General features: G+C 51.8%; 1 protein-coding gene across 1 annotated transcript in view; it reads right to left on the bottom strand.

Moving 5' to 3' along the window:
- Positions 1–1,743: 1,743 nt before the first annotated feature.
- LOC134746861 (ring canal kelch homolog) overlaps positions 1,744–26,790 on the bottom strand; it is a 38,845-nt gene continuing 13,798 nt past the window's right edge. Inside the window, exons 5-15 of the mRNA XM_063681435.1 lie at positions 22,812–22,895; positions 22,156–22,335; positions 16,983–17,122; positions 16,600–16,708; positions 11,750–11,911; positions 11,082–11,202; positions 10,006–10,138; positions 9,630–9,812; positions 9,169–9,326; positions 6,741–6,881; positions 1,744–2,209 (exon numbers count right to left, since the gene is read on the bottom strand). Of these exons, the coding sequence (XP_063537505.1) occupies positions 2,133–2,209; positions 6,741–6,881; positions 9,169–9,326; positions 9,630–9,812; positions 10,006–10,138; positions 11,082–11,202; positions 11,750–11,911; positions 16,600–16,708; positions 16,983–17,122; positions 22,156–22,335; positions 22,812–22,895 (1,488 nt within the window). The 3' untranslated portion in view covers positions 1,744–2,132. The remainder of the gene's footprint in view (positions 2,210–6,740; positions 6,882–9,168; positions 9,327–9,629; positions 9,813–10,005; positions 10,139–11,081; positions 11,203–11,749; positions 11,912–16,599; positions 16,709–16,982; positions 17,123–22,155; positions 22,336–22,811; positions 22,896–26,790) is intronic.

Raw genomic sequence — 26,790 nt, 5'->3', positions numbered from 1 at the left:
ATGATAAATACCCCTTTTTCTATAATAGTTATAATTAGAAGGCCATGCAATGTTGTTACTCACTGTACCTACTTGAATCCAAAAAATATATATAAAAAAAGCGCGGGGGGGGGGGGGGTGGCGGGGTGGCCTAGGGGTTCATGGCGTTAGCCGCGATAGCTAAAGACGCCGGTTCGAATCCGGCCTTCACCACTGGAGGGCTTCGTCACTTTTTCTTTAATATATGACATCTATTACAGTTTTTAATATATAAAAAAAGTTTTAATTTTATTTTACAATTACTACTTTATTATTAGTACATTACGATACACGTGCGAAAAGTAGGAAATTGGCAACGAGTGGCGATAAATTGAAACACGACCGAAGGAAGTGTTTTAATCGACACGAGTTGCGAATTACCTTTTCGCACGTGTATTGTACAACGTTTTACAGTACATAATTATGGCCCTTTACATTTTCGACATATGCACGTATTGTACTAATTACCGCACTAGGGCGGTAATGTATATGTAGCACCATATGTACTAAAAAGTATTTTACAGTACATATGGTGCAACTTTCTCGCCCTAGTGCGTAAAGAGCACTTTTCATGCATATGTCGAAAGTTTAAAGGGCCATATGTACTGTAAAACGTTGTACGATACACGTGCGAATAGGTAATTCGCAACTCGTGTCGATTTAAAACACTCTCTGCGGTCGTGTTTTAATCTGTCGCCACTCGTTTCGAATTTTCTCTTTTCCGCACTTGTATCGTAAATAAATATTTCAAACTGCAAGGGTACGATGATAGATCTCAATTCAATATAATTTTGCAACATTTGGCATTATTAGGTTATAAATTGTATGGAGATGAAATCTATCATCGTACCCTTCCAGTTTGAAAAATACTATAGAGGCTGGGCAGTAAGGGATTGCTTTACTTGTAGAACTATATTTAGCGCTTTAAAAAAAAACTGATACCTGACACTTACAAACCTGGACTTCCTTGGGCTAGTGCTATTAAGAATCGTCAGTATTCTCCATCCTTTCTGAGTTGGAAGAACCCAAAAAGGTGAGATTTGTGAAAGTCAGGTTTTCAATATATGTGGCGTTTTGAACCAAACGGGTACCTACTTATTGTTGTCATATTTCCATAAAGCTTCAAAATGAAATCAACCTAATCGACAACCGACAATGTGGTACCTTTTAGTTCAAAACGTCACATATTTTTATAAAACGTTATAAACTAATTTATTAATAATACTGAATATCTGGGAGAAAAAGAAAACATAAGTAAAAACTCAAAAACGCTCGTTTTCCCAGAGATAAGACCTAGCTAGATCGAACCCCTTACAGCAAATTTCATCGAAATCGTTAGAGCCGTTTCCGATATCACTGAAATATATTTCGGTTATATCGGAATCGGACAAGAATTCGAAGAATAAAAGGTATAAGAAACATAAGATAACACAAAAAGGACAAAAAAAAGTACCCCTGACGTACCAGTCTCGAACCCGAATCCTCTTGCACGTATTTCCACGAACATACCGCAACGCCATTGCAGCATACTTACACTGCATGAAATTGTCTACTACAAGCATCACGGAAACACTGTTTGCATGTGTGAGTAATAGTAGGAAATAGCATGACAGAAACACTCTGTCGACTTTAAAAGTGTTTTTTGCACTAATGAAGTATTCAATGTTTATTATAATAGTTCAATATTTATGTAAAGAGTGCGCTAAACATACTTTTAAGTATACAGATACCAACACTATTCCACAAAAAAATAAAACCTGAAAATTTACGAAAGTGACGCCATCTAGCGGGGTTTAAGCTTTGGGTAACCTAGTCGAACCACCTTAAAATCGCACCGCGAAAACACGTAAGACTAGGTATATATTTTACAGTTATACACTTACGTGGGTTGAACGCGCGTGGCGGGAGCGGTAGCGGAGGCGACAGCGGGAGCGGGCGCGGCCGCGGGTCAGGCTCGCTCCACGATACAAACGCCCGCGTAGCTCCTACCTAGCGCCATCGGCGCCGGCAGCACGCTCCAACTGTCTGTGTACAGTATACAGGACTCACGTGGGTTGAACGCGCGTGGCGGGAGCGGTAGCGGAGGCGACAGCGGGAGCGGGCGCGGCCGCGGGTCAGGCTCGCTCCACGATACAAACGCCCGCGTAGCTCCTACCTAGCGCCATCGGCGCCGGCAGCACGCTCCAACTGTCTATTATAAGTAAATAAACAAGTTTTCAAGTATGGTACACCTTCAGCAATCAACAAGTTTACCTAAATGGCTGTTCTAAAAAGTTCAAGTTATAAAATTCAAGTATTATTAAAATATTTATTTATTTATTTAATCTTTATTGCACAAAAGAAAACCTTACAGTACAAAAGGCGGACTTAATGCCATAAGGCATTCTTTACCAGTCAACCTTAAGGCTAAGCAGAGAAATTGTGGGCGGAATTGTTGGATTGTGGAATATTGTTAGGAAGAAATCCGTCTGAAAGTGATAGAACCGCTTGTAAGCGTAAAATTAGTTAATTTTTATTATTATTTATTTTCTTTATTTAGAAACAAGAAACAAACAGTCTCAGACCTACAGTTTCCTTAAATAGAGTATGAAAACCATGTGACTTATATAAGTACTAAATTAAACTAGAAATAGAAATTCTAAGTTGTCAAATCAAAGTTTTATTTTTGGTAAAATGAAAGTGTAGTTTTGTAACTACACTTTCATTTTACCAAAAATAAAACAAAAATGGATAAATTGTAAAAGAAGACAAAAAGTGCAATTAAAGTTAATTATCTAATTAAAGCCTATTAAGGTGGTTCGATTTTCATACAAAATTCAATCTGCTTTAATTAAGGCACTACACACTATTACTACACAAATATTTGCTCATTTATCTACTTTCAAATATTCGTTTGCGCTAAATTAATAGAAAAACTTTGTTTCATACAGAAATCATACATAAATCAACGTAATTTTTTCATCAATTTTACGTATGTGTGTGTCACAAATGTCGTGTACAAATACGTTGCGTGCGGCGTTGCCACTCTATGACGTTGGCGACGTTGCCTGGCCGACCTGGCAGGATTTGCAGTGCCGTCATGTTTAGTGCATTTTTATTTGACAGTGTTGACACTGACACATAGGGTCATGTTTATTGTGTCAATTTGTTTGTATAAATTGAAAATGATAGCAACGTCTAAATCAAGTTACAAAAATCATCGGTGTTCTGGTCCGCGAAAATCCAGAAAAATTCAGACTCAATTGAAGCGGAATTCATGATGGTGAAGTTTCGTAAGGTAGGTACAGTTTCATTCCTTCATTGTTCATTGTAATTTTCTCGTGCCGATCTTTTTAGAAAATAATTCTCACTTCTTCCGTAATGGTAGATATAAGCAGTGAACAATACCTATATAATGTAATTATTACTGTTTTGGTTGCCGAATAGTCAATGTGTCACTAACTCTAGATTTTTTTAGGTATTGTGCAAAATGAAGAGGCATTCTTGGAAATAAAATGTTTTCCTTCATTAGCCAGAAAAAATCAGGACATCCTCACTGCAATAAAGTAAAATAAAACATTTCCTGGGGATGAAAATTATGGAATTTTGTCTATGAATGAAAAACACAATTATTACTAGGTAAGTAAATGATAACTTTATTAGAATCCATATTGTTGCATCATCTTTCTTCCTATAACATTAGAGATTTTGTGCTATCATGATATTATTTTTCTTTCAGGTACAGGGACAACTACGGATAACAAATATGAAAAAATGTTATTTCATTTGTTGTGTGAATCCATCTACACCAACAAGACATCCACTGCTGGACATAGGCCTCCCCAGGGATCTCCACAACGACTGGTCTTGCAAGACCGGCCAAAATATCGAGAAATAAATAATATAAATAAACATGATAAATATCCCGTTTTCTATAATAGTTATAATTAGAAGGCCATGCAATGTTGTTACTCACTGTACCTACTTGAATCCAAAAAAATATATAAAAAAGTTTTAATTTTATTTTACAATTACTACTTTATTATTAGTACATTACGATACAAGTGCGAAAAGTAGGAAATTGGCAACGAGTGGCGATAAATTGAAACACGACCGAAGGAAGTGTTTTAATCGACACGAGTTGCGAATTACCTTTTCGCACGTGTATTGTACAACGTTTTACAGTACATAATTATGGCCCTTTACATTTTCCCTTTTCCGCACTTGTATCGTAAATAACTATTTCAAACTGCAAGGGTACGATGATAGATCTCAATTCAATATAATTTTGCAACATTTGGCATTATTAGGTTATAAATTGTATGGAGATGAAATCTATCATCGTACCCAGTTTGAAAAATACTATCGAGGCTGGGCAGTAAGGGATTGCTTTACTTGTAGAACTATATTTAGCCCTTTAAAAAAAAACTGATACCTAACACTTACAAACCTGGACTTCCTTGGGCTAGTGCTACTAAGAATCGTCAGTATTCTCCATCCTTTCTGAGTTGGAAGAACCCAAAAAGGTGAGATTTGTGAAAGTCAGGTTTTCAATATATGTGGCGTTTTCAACCAAACGGGTACCTACTTATTGTTGTCATATTTCCATAAAGCTTCAAAATGAAATCAACCTAATCGACAACCGACAATGTGGTACCTTTTAGTTCAAAACGTCACATATTTTTATAAAACGTTATAAACTAATTTATTAATAATACTGAATATCTGGGAGAAAAAGGAAACATAAGTAAAAACTCAAAAATGCTCGTTTTCCCAGAGATAGGACCTAGCTAGATCGAACCCCTTACAGCAAATTTCATCGAAATCGTTAGAGCCGTTTCCGATATCACTGAAATATATTTCGGTTATATCGGAATCGGACAAGAATTCGAAGAATAAAAGGTATAAGAAACATAAGATAACACAAAAAGGACAAAAAAAAGTACCCCTGTCGTACCAGTCTCGAACCTGAATCATCTTGCACGTATTTCCACGAACATACCGCAACGCCATTGCAGCATACTTACACTGCATGAAATTGTCTACTACAAGCATCACGGAAACACTGTTTGCATGTGTGAGTAATAGTAGGAAATAGCATGACAGAAACACTCTGTCGACTTTAAAAGTGTTTTTTGCACTAATGAAGTATTCAATGTTTATTATAATAGTTCAATATTTATGTAAAGAGTGCGCTAAACATACTTTTAAGTATACAGATACCAACACTATTCCACAAAAAAATAAAACCTGAAAATTTGCGAAAGTGACGCCATCTAGCGGGGTTTAAGCTTTGGGTAACCTAGTCGAACCACCTTAATACACTTCAAGGTCAGTCGTTTGAAGGTACGAAGCTTTTTATTGAAAATATCTAAATTATAAAATTTATCATCATACGTACTGCATGCTCTTCTAATGAAACCGTTTCTCGCGTATGAAGTTCGACTACCTACGAGGAATATAAAAGAGGTTCTTCTTTCGACATGCTCGCTCACAACGACGGGGTACTCTAAAGGCAAGAGATTTTAACAACTCAGGGGCGTCGATAATGTTGTTAACGACTTTATACAGAATTATAACATCAGTGATATGAGTTCGCGACGCAAGCTCAAGGGTGAAATATGATGTCTTTTCATAGCGGTAGTGTAATCTGTGTATTTATTTCCAGTGCGATAATCAATTGCTTTTACAAACTTTTTTTGCATTTTCTCCTCCTTCCTTTTCCTTTCTCCTCTTATCCTTTTTATGACTGGGTTGTTGGTCTTCAAAAGTCCTAATTTCTTGGCGAGAGACGTGGCATCTGTGGGTGACGTCCATACTGTTGCCGTAGGGCCCCTAGCAGAGTCTGATCGTACGTACAGGTCGAGACGCGCCAGCAGCGGGGAGCCGGGGAGTCGACAACCATACGGGTGCCATGTCGGCGACCCGTATGGATGGCAAGCCCCCGCTGTCCTCTGTATCGTTTATTATCGTCACAAATGGGGCAATACAGCAAATCCGACCCCTCAATGCACGGCTGGGAAGACATTTAAAACCTCGGGATATAGAATAAAAACTACTTAATTCTAAACTTAAAATTTTAGATACAAACACAAGCGGTGGATTATAAAATATGTACGTAGGTCACAAAAACAACAACATTTCACCAAAAATTCGACACATGACATATTTCGTTCATATTCATTATTCAGGATAAGTTTATTTATTTAGTGTTTATTTTTCCATCAAGTAAGTACTGGAGCGGTAACCGGGTTTGCTTCGGAGTAGCGAAATGAATGGCGGATAACTAGAGGCTCAAGGTACGAGCAGCACTGCGGCTAGCTCCGCCGCCACGCCCTCGCCGCCCGCGCCCGCCCCCGACCCAGCCCCCGCGCCCGCCACTGCCCCCGCCCTCGCCCCCGCGCCCGCCCTCGACCCCGCCCCCGCGCCCGCCCCCGCCCCCGCGCCCGACAACGCCCCCGCGCCCGGTCACGTGCACGTGCACGGCGCGCTAAGTAACTGAGGTTTCTTAAGTCAGGACGGATTTAAATCCTTGTTCGAGCTGAGTAAGGACACTGGATTCTCCGGGACCGGTAGGGGTAGAAGTATTGTTAGTCTTCGCCAGGAGCGGTTGTTTTTCTACTTTCGCATTTTTTACAATGAATTAATTAATTTAATGAAATTACGCGTGAAGCAACTCCGTGAGGTGGAGGTTGGCCATTCTGTATGAAATAGTATAAGTTGTTTGTGTCGTCGTCACTCACCAGTGGCGGGATCGTAGACTTCGACGGAGGCCAGGTTGGCGGCGCCGTCGTCGCCCCCGACCACGTACAGGCGGCCCTCGTGCGCCACCACCCCGGCGTTGCGGCGCGCGTGCGTCATGGGGGCCACCGGCGACCACGTCTCTGTATACAAACAACATCATATATTAACACGTGGATACTGTACGCGTGCAGCGCGCCGTCACTAGAGAGAGAGCTCACCTGCCGTCTCGCTCCAGCGCTCCACGGAGCGGCGCACGGCGTACAGCGCGCCGTCACTAGAGAGAGAGCTCACCTGCCGTCTCGCTCCAGCGCTCCACGGAGCGGCGCACGGCGGGCCCGTCGTGCCCGCCGACGGCGTACAGCGCGCCGTCACTAGAGAGAGAGCTCACCTGCCGTCTCGCTCCAGCGCTCCACGGAGCGGCGCACGGCGTACAGCGCGCCGTCACTAGAGAGAGAGCTCACCTGCCGTCTCGCTCCAGCGCTCCACGGAGCGGCGCACGGCGGGCCCGTCGTGCCCGCCGACGGCGTACAGCGCGCCGTCACTAGAGAGAGAGCTCACCTGCCGTCTCGCTCCAGCGCTCCACGGAGCGGCGCACGGCGTACAGCGCGCCGTCACTAGAGAGAGAGCTCACCTGCCGTCTCGCTCCAGCGCTCCACGGAGCGGCGCACGGCGGGCCCGTCGTGCCCGCCGACGGCGTACAGCGCGCCGTCACTAGAGAGAGAGCTCACCTGCCGTCTCGCTCCAGCGCTCCACGGAGCGGCGCACGGCGGGCCCGTCGTGCCCGCCGACGGCGTACAGCGCGCCGTCACTAGAGAGAGAGCTCACCTGCCGTCTCGCTCCAGCGCTCCACGGAGCGGCGCACGGCGGACCCGTCGTGCCCGCCGACGGCGTACAGCGCGCCGTCACTAGAGAGAGAGCTCACCTGCCGTCTCGCTCCAGCGCTCCACGGAGCGGCGCACGGCGGGCCCGTCGTGCCCGCCGACGGCGTACAGCGCGCCGTCACTAGAGAGAGAGCTCACCTGCCGTCTCGCTCCAGCGCTCCACGGAGCGGCGCACGGCGGGCCCGTCGTGCCCGCCGACGGCGTACAGCGCGCCGTCACTAGAGAGAGAGCTCACCTGCCGTCTCGCTCCAGCGCTCCACGGAGCGGCGCACGGCGTACAGCGCGCCGTCACTAGAGAGAGAGCTCACCTGCCGTCTCGCTCCAGCGCTCCACGGAGCGGCGCACGGCGGGCCCGTCGTGCCCGCCGACGGCGTACAGCGCGCCGTCACTAGAGAGAGAGCTCACCTGCCGTCTCGCTCCAGCGCTCCACGGAGCGGCGCACGGCGTACAGCGCGCCGTCACTAGAGAGAGAGCTCACCTGCCGTCTCGCTCCAGCGCTCCACGGAGCGGCGCACGGCGGGCCCGTCGTGCCCGCCGACGGCGTACAGCGCGCCGTCACTAGAGAGAGAGCTCACCTGCCGTCTCGCTCCAGCGCTCCACGGAGCGGCGCACGGCGTACAGCGCGCCGTCACTAGAGAGAGAGCTCACCTGCCGTCTCGCTCCAGCGCTCCACGGAGCGGCGCACGGCGGGCCCGTCGTGCCCGCCGACGGCGTACAGCGCGCCGTCACTAGAGAGAGAGCTCACCTGCCGTCTCGCTCCAGCGCTCCACGGAGCGGCGCACGGCGGGCCCGTCGTGCCCGCCGACGGCGTACAGCGCGCCGTCACTAGAGAGAGAGCTCACCTGCCGTCTCGCTCCAGCGCTCCACGGAGCGGCGCACGGCGGGCCCGTCGTGCCCGCCGACGGCGTACAGCGCGCCGTCACTAGAGAGAGAGCTCACCTGCCGTCTCGCTCCAGCGCTCCACGGAGCGGCGCACGGCGTACAGCGCGCCGTCACTAGAGAGAGAGCTCACCTGCCGTCTCGCTCCAGCGCTCCACGGAGCGGCGCACGGCGGGCCCGTCGTGCCCGCCGACGGCGTACAGCGCGCCGTCACTAGAGAGAGAGCTCACCTGCCGTCTCGCTCCAGCGCTCCACGGAGCGGCGCACGGCGTACAGCGCGCCGTCACTAGAGAGAGAGCTCACCTGCCGTCTCGCTCCAGCGCTCCACGGAGCGGCGCACGGCGGGCCCGTCGTGCCCGCCGACGGCGTACAGCGCGCCGTCACTAGAGAGAGAGCTCACCTGCCGTCTCGCTCCAGCGCTCCACGGAGCGGCGCACGGCGTACAGCGCGCCGTCACTAGAGAGAGAGCTCACCTGCCGTCTCGCTCCAGCGCTCCACGGAGCGGCGCACGGCGGGCCCGTCGTGCCCGCCGACGGCGTACAGCGCGCCGTCACTAGAGAGAGAGCTCACCTGCCGTCTCGCTCCAGCGCTCCACGGAGCGGCGCACGGCGGGCCCGTCGTGCCCGCCGACGGCGTACAGCGCGCCGTCACTAGAGAGAGAGCTCACCTGCCGTCTCGCTCCAGCGCTCCACGGAGCGGCGCACGGCGGGCCCGTCGTGCCCGCCGACGGCGTACAGCGCGCCGTTGACGACGCCGACGCCGGCGCCGGAGCGTCGCGCCGACATGTCGGGGATCGGCTCCCACGTGTCCGACGCTGGATCGTATCTAGAAATAGAAACACATTGATACAATAAACGAAACACAACAAAAAATATACAAGACATACACAAAAAGACTGTTGTAGCCCCCGACGGCATAAACCTTGCCGGCTAACACGCCGACGCCCGACGCCTGAAGATCTTCTACTACTCATACTTATTAAAACACTCACCGCTTCAGCGAGTGTATAAATTATCACATTTTTTTCTATCCTAGCTATACTTTGCCGGCTAACACGCCGACTGAAGACCGTCTAGTACTCGTACTATAGTTAACTCACCTCTTGTACTTATACTATTGCTAACTTACCTCTCTACAGAGTGCAGACATTGCCTCGCAGCGCCGTCGTAGCCGCCGACGGCGTACACTTTGCCGGCTAACACGCCGACGCCGACTGAGGATCTTCTAGTACTCATGTTGGCTATCGGGCGCCATTCGATCGCGCCGGGCATTAGGACTTCTGCGGAGCACAGGCCCGATGTGCCATCGAACCTGGAGATATATGATAAATTAAACAAATTACATCAATTAAAAAACTCTCTATTTGTTACTTGGTAATGTCGATATCAACCGTTACGATCAGCGAACAGCTACGAGAAAGTAGAATGGCTATGTGGCGAATACTATTCCTGTTACAAGTTGAGAGTTGTTAAAATTGTTCAGAACAGTATGCAAACGCACTTACCCGCCCACCGCGTACACTGTCCGGTCCACGACGCAGACCCCCAGCGTGGAGCGCCGGCAACACAGCGCCGGGCCGACCGTCCAAGCGTCTGTCGCCGGGCAGTATATATCTACGCTGCGCACGCGCAGAGTACCTTCAAATACAATCATTATTAAACCCCGACTTGACAGGAGAAAAAATGCACTTCTGCCAGTGCATGGTTAAATATAGACTCTTCTATCGACATATTAATTAATTTTTGAATTGTCGTAATTATAAAATAAAGCCAATTCTATACCTATGAGATTGGCGAAGAGGAAGAGACAATAGAGCACCTTATGTGTGAATGTCACGCCCTCGCCAGACAAAGAATGAAGGACTTTGGAACAGGCTACCTGGAACCAAAGGAATTCAAAACGCTACCCATAAGGTCCATCATCCGGCATATGGAGATGGTGGGGAAAGCTCTTGAGTAGCGGACGGATTTTTCCTAGGGGGTAACTGCACAAAAGATCCCTATGGGTCGAAGTGTATCCGCAAGGGCTCCCGTAATTATAAGATAAGATAAGATACCTATGAGATTTAGATTCTTGAAAAGAAAATGAAAAAGAAAAGAAAACAGACACGTTAACATTAATTTATGACAGTGAAATATTATTCGATCCTTGATTGTTGATAAGTTTTTCGGACTTTTTGTTACAATATGTCGATAAGCATAAATGAAAGAGGTTTGCAAGTAATGGGAATAGTACCTATATAGAATTGACACTGTTATTTTATACTTTATTACGATCATACAAAAATTGCTTCATATGGATGTCGATAGAAGAGTCAATATTTAATCAAGCACTGCAAGTAGTGCATTTTTGCTCCTGTTAAACCGGGGTTTGATCATTATAGTCAGATTTACTAATTTGTCCCATTTATCAGTAGAATATAAGGGTGACACCACACAATCGTTTCCTGAGCGTCGACGTTCAGTCAACTCTACGACCGCTGCCGGACGGAGCGTTGGCGCAGCGACGCTATTTTAAATAGTGCTGCTAAAAGACGCTAGTGTGGGGAGTATCGGGTTTAGTTTAAGACATTCGACATACCGTTGAAGCCGCCGACGGCGAGCACCTTCTGGTCGAGCACGGCGAGCCCGGCGCGGCAGCGGCGCGAGGGCAGCGGCGCGCACGTGCGCCAGCGCCCGCACTCCAGGTGGAACGCCTCCACCTGTGCACGTGCACACACACGACACTCACTTTAGTAGACGGAGGCAGAGGCGACTTTAACCATTACGAGACTAAACGATCTTTAGTTTTTAGTTCTTGGTTAAGTTAAAAAAAATGCAAGGGTCGTCACGAAGGTTTTGTAAGAGCGAGGCCTCGGGCTCGGGCCCCGCTCGCCACCTCTTAAGACCGAGACTAGATGGAGCTTATTAGCAAAAGTAGGGACGATAACCACGAATAATTTCGTCCACTGTCCGTCCGTTCCTATCTCTATCGCCCGCGTGTAATTTTAATTACTGTCCCGCCGATGACGAGTCTCTTACTTTGTACAGCACGTTGCAAGAGGAACGCTTCAATCTGTACATATAAAGTGTGAAATTCTGGCTACTCTGCATAGGTAGACTTAAAATACCGGTCCGGCGTTACGATATGGGGTCGGGAGGTATATAAATTTTGTGCCGGAATGAAAATTAGTCGATATATATTAGAGTACGTTTAAAGAATGTATATGATGTGGATGTAGTATAATAAAGTGCAAGTATAATAGTCACCTCTCTGACAGCCTTGGGCGCCTGTCCCCCGACGACGAGCAGCGCCCTCGGCGCTCGCGGAGGCCGACGAGGCCGCGCGCGCGCGCACGAGGCCGCCGCCGCCGCGCGCCGCTCCGGCCGCAGCAGGTGGAACGACAGCGCCTCGATCACCAGGTCCTTCACCTGCAACCGAGTACATTCCCTCCTTCTAGTACACCGACCGACATACATATACAGGCCGCCGCCGCCGCGCGCCGCTCCGGCCGCAGCAGGTGGAACGACAGCGCCTCGATCACCAGGTCCTTCACCTGCAACCGAGTACATTCCCTCCTTCTAGTACACCGACCGACATACATATACAGGCCGCCGCCGCCGCGCGCCGCTCCGGCCGCAGCAGGTGGAACGACAGCGCCTCGATCACCAGGTCCTTCACCTGCAACCGAGTACATTCCCTCCTTCTAGTACACCGACCGACATACATATACAGGCCGCCGCCCCCCCGCGCGCCGCTCCGGCCGCAGCAGGTGGAACGACAGCGCCTCGATCACCAGGTCCTTCACCTGCAACCGAGTACATTCCCTCCTTCTAGTACACCGACCGACATACATATACAGGCCGCCGCCCCCCCGCGCGCCGCTCCGGCCGCAGCAGGTGGAACGACAGCGCCTCGATCACCAGGTCCTTCACCTGCAACCGAGTACATTCCCTCCTTCTAGTACACCGACCGACATACATATACAGGCCGCCGCCCCCCCGCGCGCCGCTCCGGCCGCAGCAGGTGGAACGACAGCGCCTCGATCACCAGGTCCTTCACCTGCAACCGAGTACATTCCCTCCTTCTAGTACACCGACCGACATACATATACAGGCCGCCGCCCCCCCGCGCGCCGCTCCGGCCGCAGCAGGTGGAACGACAGCGCCTCGATCACCAGGTCCTTCACCTGCAACCGAGTACATTCCCTCCTTCTAGTACACCGACCGACATACATATACAGGCCGCCGCCCCCCCGCGCGCCGCTCCGGCCGCAGCAGGTGGAACGACAGCGCCTCGATCACCAGGTCCTTCACCTGCAACCGAGTACATTCCCTCCTTCTAGTACACCGACCGACATACATATACAGGCCGCCGCCCCCCCGCGCGCCGCTCCGGCCGCAGCAGGTGGAACGACAGCGCCTCGATCACCAGGTCCTTCACCTGCAACCGAGTACATTCCCTCCTTCTAGTACACCGACCGACATACATATACAGGCCGCCGCCGCCGCGCGCCGCTCCGGCCGCAGCAGGTGGAACGACAGCGCCTCGATCACCAGGTCCTTCACCTGCAACCGAGTACATTCCCTCCTTCTAGTACACCGACCGACATACATATACAGGCCGCCGCCGCCGCGCGCCGCTCCGGCCGCAGCAGGTGGAACGACAGCGCCTCGATCACCAGGTCCTTCACCTGCAACCGAGTACATTCCCTCCTTCTAGTACACCGACCGACATACATATACAGGCCGCCGCCGCCGCGCGCCGCTCCGGCCGCAGCAGGTGGAACGACAGCGCCTCGATCACCAGGTCCTTCACCTGCAACCGAGTACATTCCCTCCTTCTAGTACACCGACCGACATACATATACAGGCCGCCGCCGCCGCGCGCCGCTCCGGCCGCAGCAGGTGGAACGACAGCGCCTCGATCACCAGGTCCTTCACCTGCAACCGAGTACATTCCCTCCTTCTAGTACACCGACCGACATACATATACAGGCCGCCGCCCCCCCGCGCGCCGCTCCGGCCGCAGCAGGTGGAACGACAGCGCCTCGATCACCAGGTCCTTCACCTGCAACCGAGTACATTCCCTCCTTCTAGTACACCGACCGACATACATATACAGGCCGCCGCCCCCCCGCGCGCCGCTCCGGCCGCAGCAGGTGGAACGACAGCGCCTCGATCACCAGGTCCTTCACCTGCAACCGAGTACATTCCCTCCTTCTAGTACACCGACCGACATACATATACAGGCCGCCGCCCCCCCGCGCGCCGCTCCGGCCGCAGCAGGTGGAACGACAGCGCCTCGATCACCAGGTCCTTCACCTGCAACCGAGTACATTCCCTCCTTCTAGTACACCGACCGACATACATATACAGGCCGCCGCCCCCCCGCGCGCCGCTCCGGCCGCAGCAGGTGGAACGACAGCGCCTCGATCACCAGGTCCTTCACCTGCAACCGAGTACATTCCCTCCTTCTAGTACACCGACCGACATACATATACAGGCCGCCGCCCCCCCGCGCGCCGCTCCGGCCGCAGCAGGTGGAACGACAGCGCCTCGATCACCAGGTCCTTCACCTGCAACCGAGTACATTCCCTCCTTCTAGTACACCGACCGACATACATATACAGGCCGCCGCCGCCGCGCGCCGCTCCGGCCGCAGCAGGTGGAACGACAGCGCCTCGATCACCAGGTCCTTCACCTGCAACCGAGTACATTCCCTCCTTCTAGTACACCGACCGACATACATATACAGGCCGCCGCCCCCCCGCGCGCCGCTCCGGCCGCAGCAGGTGGAACGACAGCGCCTCGATCACCAGGTCCTTCACCTGCAACCGAGTACATTCCCTCCTTCTAGTACACCGACCGACATACATATACAGGCCGCCGCCCCCCCGCGCGCCGCTCCGGCCGCAGCAGGTGGAACGACAGCGCCTCGATCACCAGGTCCTTCACCTGCAACCGAGTACATTCCCTCCTTCTAGTACACCGACCGACATACATATACAGGCCGCCGCCGCCGCGCGCCGCTCCGGCCGCAGCAGGTGGAACGACAGCGCCTCGATCACCAGGTCCTTCACCTGCAACCGAGTACATTCCCTCCTTCTAGTACACCGACCGACATACATATACAGGCCGCCGCCGCCGCGCGCCGCTCCGGCCGCAGCAGGTGGAACGACAGCGCCTCGATCACCAGGTCCTTCACCTGCAACCGAGTACATTCCCTCCTTCTAGTACACCGACCGACATACATATACAGGCCGCCGCCGCCGCGCGCCGCTCCGGCCGCAGCAGGTGGAACGACAGCGCCTCGATCACCAGGTCCTTCACCTGCAACCGAGTACATTCCCTCCTTCTAGTACACCGACCGACATACATATACAGGCCGCCGCCGCCGCGCGCCGCTCCGGCCGCAGCAGGTGGAACGACAGCGCCTCGATCACCAGGTCCTTCACCTGCAACCGAGTACATTCCCTCCTTCTAGTACACCGACCGACATACATATACAGGCCGCCGCCGCCGCGCGCCGCTCCGGCCGCAGCAGGTGGAACGACAGCGCCTCGATCACCAGGTCCTTCACCTGCAACCGAGTACATTCCCTCCTTCTAGTACACCGACCGACATACATATACAGGCCGCCGCCCCCCCGCGCGCCGCTCCGGCCGCAGCAGGTGGAACGACAGCGCCTCGATCACCAGGTCCTTCACCTGCAACCGAGTACATTCCCTCCTTCTAGTACACCGACCGACATACATATACAGGCCGCCGCCGCCGCGCGCCGCTCCGGCCGCAGCAGGTGGAACGACAGCGCCTCGATCACCAGGTCCTTCACCTGCAACCGAGTACATTCCCTCCTTCTAGTACACCGACCGACATACATATACAGGCCGCCGCCGCCGCGCGCCGCTCCGGCCGCAGCAGGTGGAACGACAGCGCCTCGATCACCAGGTCCTTCACCTGCAACCGAGTACATTCCCTCCTTCTAGTACACCGACCGACATACATATACAGGCCGCCGCCCCCCCGCGCGCCGCTCCGGCCGCAGCAGGTGGAACGACAGCGCCTCGATCACCAGGTCCTTCACCTGCAACCGAGTACATTCCCTCCTTCTAGTACACCGACCGACATACATATACAGGCCGCCGCCCCCCCGCGCGCCGCTCCGGCCGCAGCAGGTGGAACGACAGCGCCTCGATCACCAGGTCCTTCACCTGCAACCGAGTACATTCCCTCCTTCTAGTACACCGACCGACATACATATACAGGCCGCCGCCCCCCCGCGCGCCGCTCCGGCCGCAGCAGGTGGAACGACAGCGCCTCGATCACCAGGTCCTTCACCTGCAACCGAGTACATTCCCTCCTTCTAGTACACCGACCGACATACATATACAGGCCGCCGCCCCCCCGCGCGCCGCTCCGGCCGCAGCAGGTGGAACGACAGCGCCTCGATCACCAGGTCCTTCACCTGCAACCGAGTACATTCCCTCCTTCTAGTACACCGACCGACATACATATACAGGCCGCCGCCGCCGCGCGCCGCTCCGGCCGCAGCAGGTGGAACGACAGCGCCTCGATCACCAGGTCCTTCACCTGCAACCGAGTACATTCCCTCCTTCTAGTACACCGACCGACATACATATACAGGCCGCCGCCGCCGCGCGCCGCTCCGGCCGCAGCAGGTGGAACGACAGCGCCTCGATCACCAGGTCCTTCACCTGCAACCGACCCGACCGACCCCTCCTTCTAGTACACCGACCGACATACATATACAGGCCGACCGACCCCTCCTTCTAGTACACCCACTTTATACAACATGTACGAGTGCAACGAGTTTCCTCCTATATAGAGAACATTCATAATCTATCCAAAACGACGATAAAACTCCGTCTCGGCTACCCCATCGGCGCCCCTTCTCCCCGCTCGGGTACACCTGGGTTCCGACGTTTGATTCGATTCGCTCCTGGACACTGGACTACCTTCCGGCATTAGAAAAATGGTGGGTTCCTCAAACTGGGGGTGGGCGCTGGTGGGCAGCCTCGCCCCGGCTTTTAAAGTGTCAAGATGCCGAATCAATTTGGTCTTCCGATAATTAAGCTGAGAATACACCACCGACCGACCTGCACGCCGGCGGAGGCGAGCGGCTCGGCGGCGGCGCGCGCCACCAGCACGTCCTGCGGCAGGAGGGGGAGGCGCACGTGCGCCAGCAGAGTGCCGAGGTGTGCGCGCCTGCGAACAAACACGTACGCGTACTATATGCCGCAAATAGGAGAAAGGCCGGAGAATTACAACTATTTGTAACTATTTATAGTTAGTCGAGAAAAATGAGCCAAAATCTGTAGATAAGATACCTACGGCGTTAGGTAGAAAATATCAAATTCATGTTTAATTAAAAAAAAATGTTTTTACTTAAAAGCTGACTCCCTTCATCGTTCGCAATCTCTATACAATTGTTGATTTATTTCAAAAATAGTATAATTTATAAATTCCAAATGTACATTACCTCGTTTCTGGTTCGTGCCTCATCCACCGTAGCACGGCGTCCAAAATGACTTCTTCGTCGGGCGCAGCGATACGGTCGCTGTCTAACAGACGGGCGAGTGTTTCCGCGGAGAGACCGAGAAACTCGTCTTGTTCAAGAACCTGCAACGTAACATTATTCATTCAGTAAAAGCTAAAACTCTTTTCCTCCCCAGGGTCGGTGCCCCAGTAGCACAGATAACGAGCAGCAGACCGTGCGCGCGCCCAGAACTTGCAGCAGGGAGGCCGCCGAGAGGATGCTGTACATATACCTGGAGAAAGTGTCGGTCCAGGAATCTGTCAGCAGCTTGAGCGAGTTCCGCACAAGCGTGTAGCTCGGCGAAGGCGCGGATGCCGAGCGCGTTGTCGGGCGCCAGCGCCGCGCCCAGGAACTGTACATATACCTGGAGAAAGTGTCGGTCCAGGAATCTGTCAGCAGCTTGAGCGAGTTCCGCACAAGCGTGTAGCTCGGCGAAGGCGCGGATGCCGAGCGCGTTGTCGGGCGCCAGCGCCGCGCCCAGGAACTGTACATATACCTGGAGAAAGTGTCGGTCCAGGAATCTGTCAGCAGCTTGAGCGAGTTCCGCACAAGCGTGTAGCTCGGCGAAGGCGCGGATGCCGAGCGCGTTGTCGGGCGCCAGCGCCGCGCCCAGGAACTGTACATATACCTGGAGAAAGTGTCGGTCCAGGAATCTGTCAGCAGCTTGAGCGAGTTCCGCACAAGCGTGTAGCTCGGCGAAGGCGCGGATGCCGAGCGCGTTGTCGGGCGCCAGCGCCGCGCCCAGGAACTGTACATATACCTGGAGAAAGTGTCGGTCCAGGAATCTGTCAGCAGCTTGAGCGAGTTCCGCACAAGCGTGTAGCTCGGCGAAGGCGCGGATGCCGAGCGCGTTGTCGGGCGCCAGCGCCGCGCCCAGGAACTGTACATATACCTGGAGAAAGTGTCGGTCCAGGAATCTGTCAGCAGCTTGAGCGAGTTCCGCACAAGCGTGTAGCTCGGCGAAGGCGCGGATGCCGAGCGCGTTGTCGGGCGCCAGCGCCGCGCCCAGGAACTGTACATATACCTGGAGAAAGTGTCGGTCCAGGAATCTGTCAGCAGCTTGAGCGAGTTCCGCACAAGCGTGTAGCTCGGCGAAGGCGCGGATGCCGAGCGCGTTGTCGGGCGCCAGCGCCGCGCCCAGGAACTGTACATATACCTGGAGAAAGTGTCGGTCCAGGAATCTGTCAGCAGCTTGAGCGAGTTCCGCACAAGCGTGTAGCTCGGCGAAGGCGCGGATGCCGAGCGCGTTGTCGGGCGCCAGCGCCGCGCCCAGGAACTGTACATATACCTGGAGAAAGTGTCGGTCCAGGAATCTGTCAGCAGCTTGAGCGAGTTCCGCACAAGCGTGTAGCTCGGCGAAGGCGCGGATGCCGAGCGCGTTGTCGGGCGCCAGCGCCGCGCCCAGGAACTGTACATATACCTGGAGAAAGTGTCGGTCCAGGAATCTGTCAGCAGCTTGAGCGAGTTCCGCACAAGCGTGTAGCTCGGCGAAGGCGCGGATGCCGAGCGCGTTGTCGGGCGCCAGCGCCGCGCCCAGGAACTGTACATATACCTGGAGAAAGTGTCGGTCCAGGAATCTGTCAGCAGCTTGAGCGAGTTCCGCACAAGCGTGTAGCTCGGCGAAGGCGCGGATGCCGAGCGCGTTGTCGGGCGCCAGCGCCGCGCCCAGGAACTGTACATATACCTGGAGAAAGTGTCGGTCCAGGAATCTGTCAGCAGCTTGAGCGAGTTCCGCACAAGCGTGTAGCTCGGCGAAGGCGCGGATGCCGAGCGCGTTGTCGGGCGCCAGCGCCGCGCCCAGGAACTGTACATATACCTGGAGAAAGTGTCGGTCCAGGAATCTGTCAGCAGCTTGAGCGAGTTCCGCACAAGCGTGTAGCTCGGCGAAGGCGCGGATGCCGAGCGCGTTGTCGGGCGCCAGCGCCGCGCCCAGGAACTGTACATATACCTGGAGAAAGTGTCGGTCCAGGAATCTGTCAGCAGCTTGAGCGAGTTCCGCACAAGCGTGTAGCTCGGCGAAGGCGCGGATGCCGAGCGCGTTGTCGGGCGCCAGCGCCGCGCCCAGGAACTGTACATATACCTGGAGAAAGTGTCGGTCCAGGAATCTGTCAGCAGCTTGAGCGAGTTCCGCACAAGCGTGTAGCTCGGCGAAGGCGCGGATGCCGAGCGCGTTGTCGGGCGCCAGCGCCGCGCCCAGGAACTGTACATATACCTGGAGAAAGTGTCGGTCCAGGAATCTGTCAGCAGCTTGAGCGAGTTCCGCACAAGCGTGTAGCTCGGCGAAGGCGCGGATGCCGAGCGCGTTGTCGGGCGCCAGCGCCGCGCCCAGGAACTGTACATATACCTGGAGAAAGTGTCGGTCCAGGAATCTGTCAGCAGCTTGAGCGAGTTCCGCACAAGCGTGTAGCTCGGCGAAGGCGCGGATGCCGAGCGCGTTGTCGGGCGCCAGCGCCGCGCCCAGGAACTGTACATATACCTGGAGAAAGTGTCGGTCCAGGAATCTGTCAGCAGCTTGAGCGAGTTCCGCACAAGCGTGTAGCTCGGCGAAGGCGCGGATGCCGAGCGCGTTGTCGGGCGCCAGCGCCGCGCCCAGGAACTGTACATATACCTGGAGAAAGTGTCGGTCCAGGAATCTGTCAGCAGCTTGAGCGAGTTCCGCACAAGCGTGTAGCTCGGCGAAGGCGCGGATGCCGAGCGCGTTGTCGGGCGCCAGCGCCGCGCCCAGGAACTGTACATATACCTGGAGAAAGTGTCGGTCCAGGAATCTGTCAGCAGCTTGAGCGAGTTCCGCACAAGCGTGTAGCTCGGCGAAGGCGCGGATGCCGAGCGCGTTGTCGGGCGCCAGCGCCGCGCCCAGGAACTGTACATATACCTGGAGAAAGTGTCGGTCCAGGAATCTGTCAGCAGCTTGAGCGAGTTCCGCACAAGCGTGTAGCTCGGCGAAGGCGCGGATGCCGAGCGCGTTGTCGGGCGCCAGCGCCGCGCCCAGGAACTGTACATATACCTGGAGAAAGTGTCGGTCCAGGAATCTGTCAGCAGCTTGAGCGAGTTCCGCACAAGCGTGTAGCTCGGCGAAGGCGCGGATGCCGAGCGCGTTGTCGGGCGCCAGCGCCGCGCCCAGGAACTGTACATATACCTGGAGAAAGTGTCGGTCCAGGAATCTGTCAGCAGCTTGAGCGAGTTCCGCACAAGCGTGTAGCTCGGCGAAGGCGCGGATGCCGAGCGCGTTGTCGGGCGCCAGCGCCGCGCCCAGGAACTGTACATATACCTGGAGAAAGTGTCGGTCCAGGAATCTGTCAGCAGCTTGAGCGAGTTCCGCACAAGCGTGTAGCTCGGCGAAGGCGCGGATGCCGAGCGCGTTGTCGGGCGCCAGCGCCGCGCCCAGGAACTGTACATATACCTGGAGAAAGTGTCGGTCCAGGAATCTGTCAGCAGCTTGAGCGAGTTCCGCACAAGCGTGTAGCTCGGCGAAGGCGCGGATGCCGAGCGCGTTGTCGGGCGCCAGCGCCGCGCCCAGGAACTGTACATATACCTGGAGAAAGTGTCGGTCCAGGAATCTGTCAGCAGCTTGAGCGAGTTCCGCACAAGCGTGTAGCTCGGCGAAGGCGCGGATGCCGAGCGCGTTGTCGGGCGCCAGCGCCGCGCCCAGGAACTGTACATATACCTGGAGAAAGTGTCGGTCCAGGAATCTGTCAGCAGCTTGAGCGAGTTCCGCACAAGCGTGTAGCTCGGCGAAGGCGCGGATGCCGAGCGCGTTGTCGGGCGCCAGCGCCGCGCCCAGGAACTGTACATATACCTGGAGAAAGTGTCGGTCCAGGAATCTGTCAGCAGCTTGAGCGAGTTCCGCACAAGCGTGTAGCTCGGCGAAGGCGCGGATGCCGAGCGCGTTGTCGGGCGCCAGCGCCGCGCCCAGGAACTGTACATATACCTGGAGAAAGTGTCGGTCCAGGAATCTGTCAGCAGCTTGAGCGAGTTCCGCACAAGCGTGTAGCTCGGCGAAGGCGCGGATGCCGAGCGCGTTGTCGGGCGCCAGCGCCGCGCCCAGGAACTGTACATATACCTGGAGAAAGTGTCGGTCCAGGAATCTGTCAGCAGCTTGAGCGAGTTCCGCACAAGCGTGTAGCTCGGCGAAGGCGCGGATGCCGAGCGCGTTGTCGGGCGCCAGCGCCGCGCCCAGGAACTGTACATATACCTGGAGAAAGTGTCGGTCCAGGAATCTGTCAGCAGCTTGAGCGAGTTCCGCACAAGCGTGTAGCTCGGCGAAGGCGCGGATGCCGAGCGCGTTGTCGGGCGCCAGCGCCGCGCCCAGGAACTGTACATATACCTGGAGAAAGTGTCGGTCCAGGAATCTGTCAGCAGCTTGAGCGAGTTCCGCACAAGCGTGTAGCTCGGCGAAGGCGCGGATGCCGAGCGCGTTGTCGGGCGCCAGCGCCGCGCCCAGGAACTGTACATATACCTGGAGAAAGTGTCGGTCCAGGAATCTGTCAGCAGCTTGAGCGAGTTCCGCACAAGCGTGTAGCTCGGCGAAGGCGCGGATGCCGAGCGCGTTGTCGGGCGCCAGCGCCGCGCCCAGGAACTGTACATATACCTGGAGAAAGTGTCGGTCCAGGAATCTGTCAGCAGCTTGAGCGAGTTCCGCACAAGCGTGTAGCTCGGCGAAGGCGCGGATGCCGAGCGCGTTGTCGGGCGCCAGCGCCGCGCCCAGGAACTGTACATATACCTGGAGAAAGTGTCGGTCCAGGAATCTGTCAGCAGCTTGAGCGAGTTCCGCACAAGCGTGTAGCTCGGCGAAGGCGCGGATGCCGAGCGCGTTGTCGGGCGCCAGCGCCGCGCCCAGGAACTGTACATATACCTGGAGAAAGTGTCGGTCCAGGAATCTGTCAGCAGCTTGAGCGAGTTCCGCACAAGCGTGTAGCTCGGCGAAGGCGCGGATGCCGAGCGCGTTGTCGGGCGCCAGCGCCGCGCCCAGGAACTGTACATATACCTGGAGAAAGTGTCGGTCCAGGAATCTGTCAGCAGCTTGAGCGAGTTCCGCACAAGCGTGTAGCTCGGCGAAGGCGCGGATGCCGAGCGCGTTGTCGGGCGCCAGCGCCGCGCCCAGGAACTGTACATATACCTGGAGAAAGTGTCGGTCCAGGAATCTGTCAGCAGCTTGAGCGAGTTCCGCACAAGCGTGTAGCTCGGCGAAGGCGCGGATGCCGAGCGCGTTGTCGGGCGCCAGCGCCGCGCCCAGGAACGAGCAGCAGGCCGCGCGCGCGCCCAGCACTTGCAGCAGGGAGGCCGCCGAGAGGATGCTCTGGGGGAGGACGTGGACACACTTAGCTAAGTAGAGGACACTGGACTGGGTAGCCCATTGTCCTCAGTGGGTAGGGCTAAATAACCAAGTGGGAGTGGACTAAATATCGGATGGGTAGGAACCCATTAAACTAAATAGGTATGTTTTTTCAAACGGAGCAGTATTGCTTTTTTTTGTTATATTTGATTTTAAATTGACCTACCATTTTTTCTGACAGCCCGATAAACGATTAGTATGAGAATTCTTACAGAAACTCTTAGGAACGTAAATCAGATAATTACAATTTTAGTATACGAGGTGAAAGGGGATCGGTGTGAAATTCAATAAATTGTAGAGATCAAAATGGGAAAATTATTTCTTACGATAATGGTGTATCGCAAGATATCTTCAGGCAAACTACCAACTTATTAATGATTCTCAATCAAAATTCATCGTCGACTGCGTTAATGTACTGACCGTAATAGGTATAGGTATACCTGTACGTTCTCCTCGTTGATGATCAGGGAGTCAGGATTATAAACGTAGTCGACGATGGCCTGCAACGCTTCTGGCTCCAAATTCTGAAAACAGAAAAGAACACGGTAAAAGAGAAACACGAAATAATAATTAAGACCTCAGTCTGGTGCGCTCGCTCGCCTACGTCTGGTGCGCTCGCTCGCCTACGTCTGGTGCGCTCGCTCGCCTACGTCGCACGTGTCCACCTATTAGCCTACGCAAATTGTCTTATTAGCCAGTGTTCCTCAAAGTTTCTTCTTTGCTTACGAATATTTCTATCATGCAGTGTGCTTTGTGTAGTGACGATGTTACTGACGCTATTCGCTGTGGATCTTGCGAAAATAGTATAGGATATTGCTGTGCTAACCAAACTGAGCGAGAATACAGGAAACTCAACGCTAGTCGAAAAGCGGCGTGGAAGTGCCTGAAATGCAAAAAGCCTACGGCTACAAGTTCCAAGCCAACAGACCTTGATTCGATTATGGTGAAGATGAATAAAATGGAGGCTCACCTCTTGTGCCTCCCAGGTCTACGGGATGACGTAAAAGAAATTAAATTGGAGCTGTCTGAGGTCAAAAATTCATGTGAAACAAATAGGTCTAATCTGACTGAATGCAATTCGCGATTAGACGAAGTTGAGAAGAAAATACCCGATCTCGAAGCAAATAATGTCAAAATTAACTCACTAAATCAGCAGATAGATCAACTCAAGAGGGAGATCACAAATCGTGACCAATGGCACCGTCTAAACAATATAGAAGTTAAAGGTGTCCCACTCAAGAATAATGAGAACCCCTTCACCATCTTGGAGCGCATTGACGAGATAGTTGGGTTCCCGATACAAACCACCAGTATTAATTACATATCCCGGATTCCCGTTCACAATTCTAAAGATAAATCCATTATCGTTAGTTTCGTTAATCGTTATGTTAAAGAGAACTTCATTGCATCGGCGAGACTGATTCAGATTCAGATATTTATTAATACAATTTAGTATTTTACATGTCATTTTCAGTATAATAAATAATTATATTAAATTATCACGAATTAATTTACATTTTTAGTATACATTTTACAAATATAGGTACTTAACTTATGTATCTATTTTTATGTGGTTAGGTTGGCTGCCCTACTGACAAAGTCGTCGATGGTATAGCACGCCAGTTCAGTTAAGAGTGCCCTGAGTTTTTTTTCGAATGTTGTATCGCTTGCATCAATTATTTCGGCAGGAAGCGAGTTGTAAAATTTTGCCCCAACAACAGCGAGTGACTTTCTAGATTTAGCTAGTTTACGTTGTGGGACAACTAAAAGGGGTCTCCGTCGGGTGCTCCTTTCCCTGGTAGTAGAGGAGACATAGTTGTGTACATTTGCTCTTATATACTTGCACGCAGTGAGGACATAGACACTTGGAAGCGTAAGTATTTTCAATTCTTTAAATAATTCTTTTGCAGGATGGTCGTGACACTTTCCTGTTATGATCCTTACTGCGCGCTTTTGCATTTTAGTACGGTTTTGTACGCTTTTGCACTGAGGAAAACTATATCAGCGGAAGAACTCGGATTCAGGGATTGTCACAGCAAGATCTTTGTAAATGATCACCTAACACCGGAGTACAAAATGCTGCTAACGAAAACGAAAACCGAATTAAAATCTAAGAACTACAAATATGTGTGGGTGAAATTTGCGAAGACGCAGGGATGACAACTCGAAAGTTCACGTCATTAACAATGAAAGTGATTTAAACAAATTACTTTAAATTGTATCTTAGTTTACTTCTTGTTTCTATTCCTGTTCGCTTTATGTCTTCTTACGATTTCTATTTGTTGTTGCATTTATTTCCAGTCCCAAATGAAGTTTTTTTACCTTATACGCGTATTTTATTTAATTCACAGTTTACCAAGCTCGATTAATTTATTGATATTTTGTTATTACGTATATTGTAATGGCTTTAAATAATAACGGGGGAGGTAATTATCCTACAATTTGTTACCAAAATGTGAGGGGACTCCGTTCCAAAACTTCTTTATTTTATCGTAACTTAAGCATTTCATCCTATGACATAATTTTACTAACCGAGACGTGGCTACTAGATGGAATATTGGACACGGAGTTATTTGATGATCGATATGTCGTTTGGCGGCGAGATCGTGATACGCTTTTAACTGGTCAAAGTCGAGGAGGTGGCGTTGTTATAGCTACTCGCAGGGAGCTGGCGGTCATTCCGCAACCTACCTACCAATCATCAGCGGAGGATCTGTGGGTGACCTTGACTATATTAAGGGCCATTGTAACACATCAATTAAACTGCACCTATGTGTTTTATACTTATGTAAACAAAGTAATGGTAATACTTTCTCATAGCAATTATCGAATTTCCTTAATAGCCTAGGTGAAGCTGTACTCCGTGGGTGTGATGACAAATATTTAATAATAGGTGATTTTAATATGAGCAATATTATATGGACTTATCAGCATTCTAGTTTGATGCCCTCAAACTATAAAACTAACGATGAGTGTAGTTTCATTGATGAGCTAAACACGCTAAACTTAAGTCAATATAATGATGTCCGTAACCAGTATGGTATGTTATTGGACCTTGTCTTGTCAAATGATGTAGTACATGTTAGTGAGTGTTTGGACCCTTTAGTACCGATTGATCCGTACCATAAAGCTATATTAGTTTCGATTCAATTTGCAAAAATATGTAGTTTGAAACCTGCTTCTCGCACAAAATATTTTTACAATAAAGGTGACTATACCTCCATTAACAATGAGTTGACCTTAATTAATTGGGAGGATGAATTCTCGCGACGCTCATTAGAGGAGTCGGTTAACTTTTTCTATTCCATATTTAAAAAACTGCGATTTTAATATATTCCTAGTAAAATATGTCATACTGATAGTTTTCCTAAGTGGTACTCACCCGCACTAAAAAAAGCTATCAAAGAGAAATCTAAATATCTAAGAAAATTTCGTATATATGGTAATATATCAGATTCAATCTCTTCGAAGGGACAGGGTCAAAAGACTTGAACAGTCATGTTTTACAACATATGTTCGACGCTTTGAAAACAATATCGTTAAAGACCCGAAGCAGTTCTGGTCCTACATTAAGTCGCGTTCTAGCTCACATGGTGTACCGAGTTGTCTAAAGTATGAGGAAAGACAGGTCAATACAGCCGCAGATATATGTGAGGCTTTCTCTATTTCCATACAACATTTTCTGCGCCTAGTACTGACCAAGTGGTGCTGGTCGACTCTGTGGCTAGTTCTATCTCGCATATAAGTAATATAGAAGTTAACTCAGATGCTCTAATAAAGTTACTCTTAAAATTGGACCCGTCCAAATCAGCTGGACCCGATGATATGCCGGCCCTATTTTTGATTAATTGTGCGTACACTATTGTGATTCCAATATCTCTACTATTTAAGCGCTCATTTGTTGAATGTAACGTCCCTTCGATATGGAAATCAGCCTACATTACACCCGTTCACAAGAAAGGCCCTAAAACAGAAGTAACCAATTATAGGCCAATCTCAAAACTTTGTATACTTGCTAAAGTACTTGAAAAACTAGTTCATACTCAAGTATATGCGGCAATCAAGAATTATTTTAGTCCTTTCCAACATGGTTTCCTGCGATGCAAATCTACCGTTTCAAATCTGATACTCCTTAATGATTATGTAACTAAATCCATGTCTGAAGGTAGTCAAGTAGATGTAGTTTACACAGACTATAGCAAAGCGTTTGATAGAATTGACCATAAACTACTAATCCTTAAGTTAAATAACATGGGCATTCACGGTGATCTCTTGCGCTGGTTCACGTCTTATATCGATAACAGGTCGCAAGCTGTTGTCATTAACACTATATGTCTGGCTGGGTAACTGTTCCCAGTGGCGTCCCGCAAGGGTCGTTGCTGGGGCCTTTGCTTTTCAACATATTTGTGAACGACATCA

This window comes from Cydia strobilella, chromosome 13 (genome assembly GCF_947568885.1).
Source record: "Cydia strobilella chromosome 13, ilCydStro3.1, whole genome shotgun sequence".
Lineage (NCBI taxonomy): Eukaryota > Metazoa > Arthropoda > Insecta > Lepidoptera > Tortricidae > Cydia > Cydia strobilella.
Note: the sequence above shows the minus strand (reverse complement) of the source record. Positions and strands in the feature narration are given on the sequence as shown.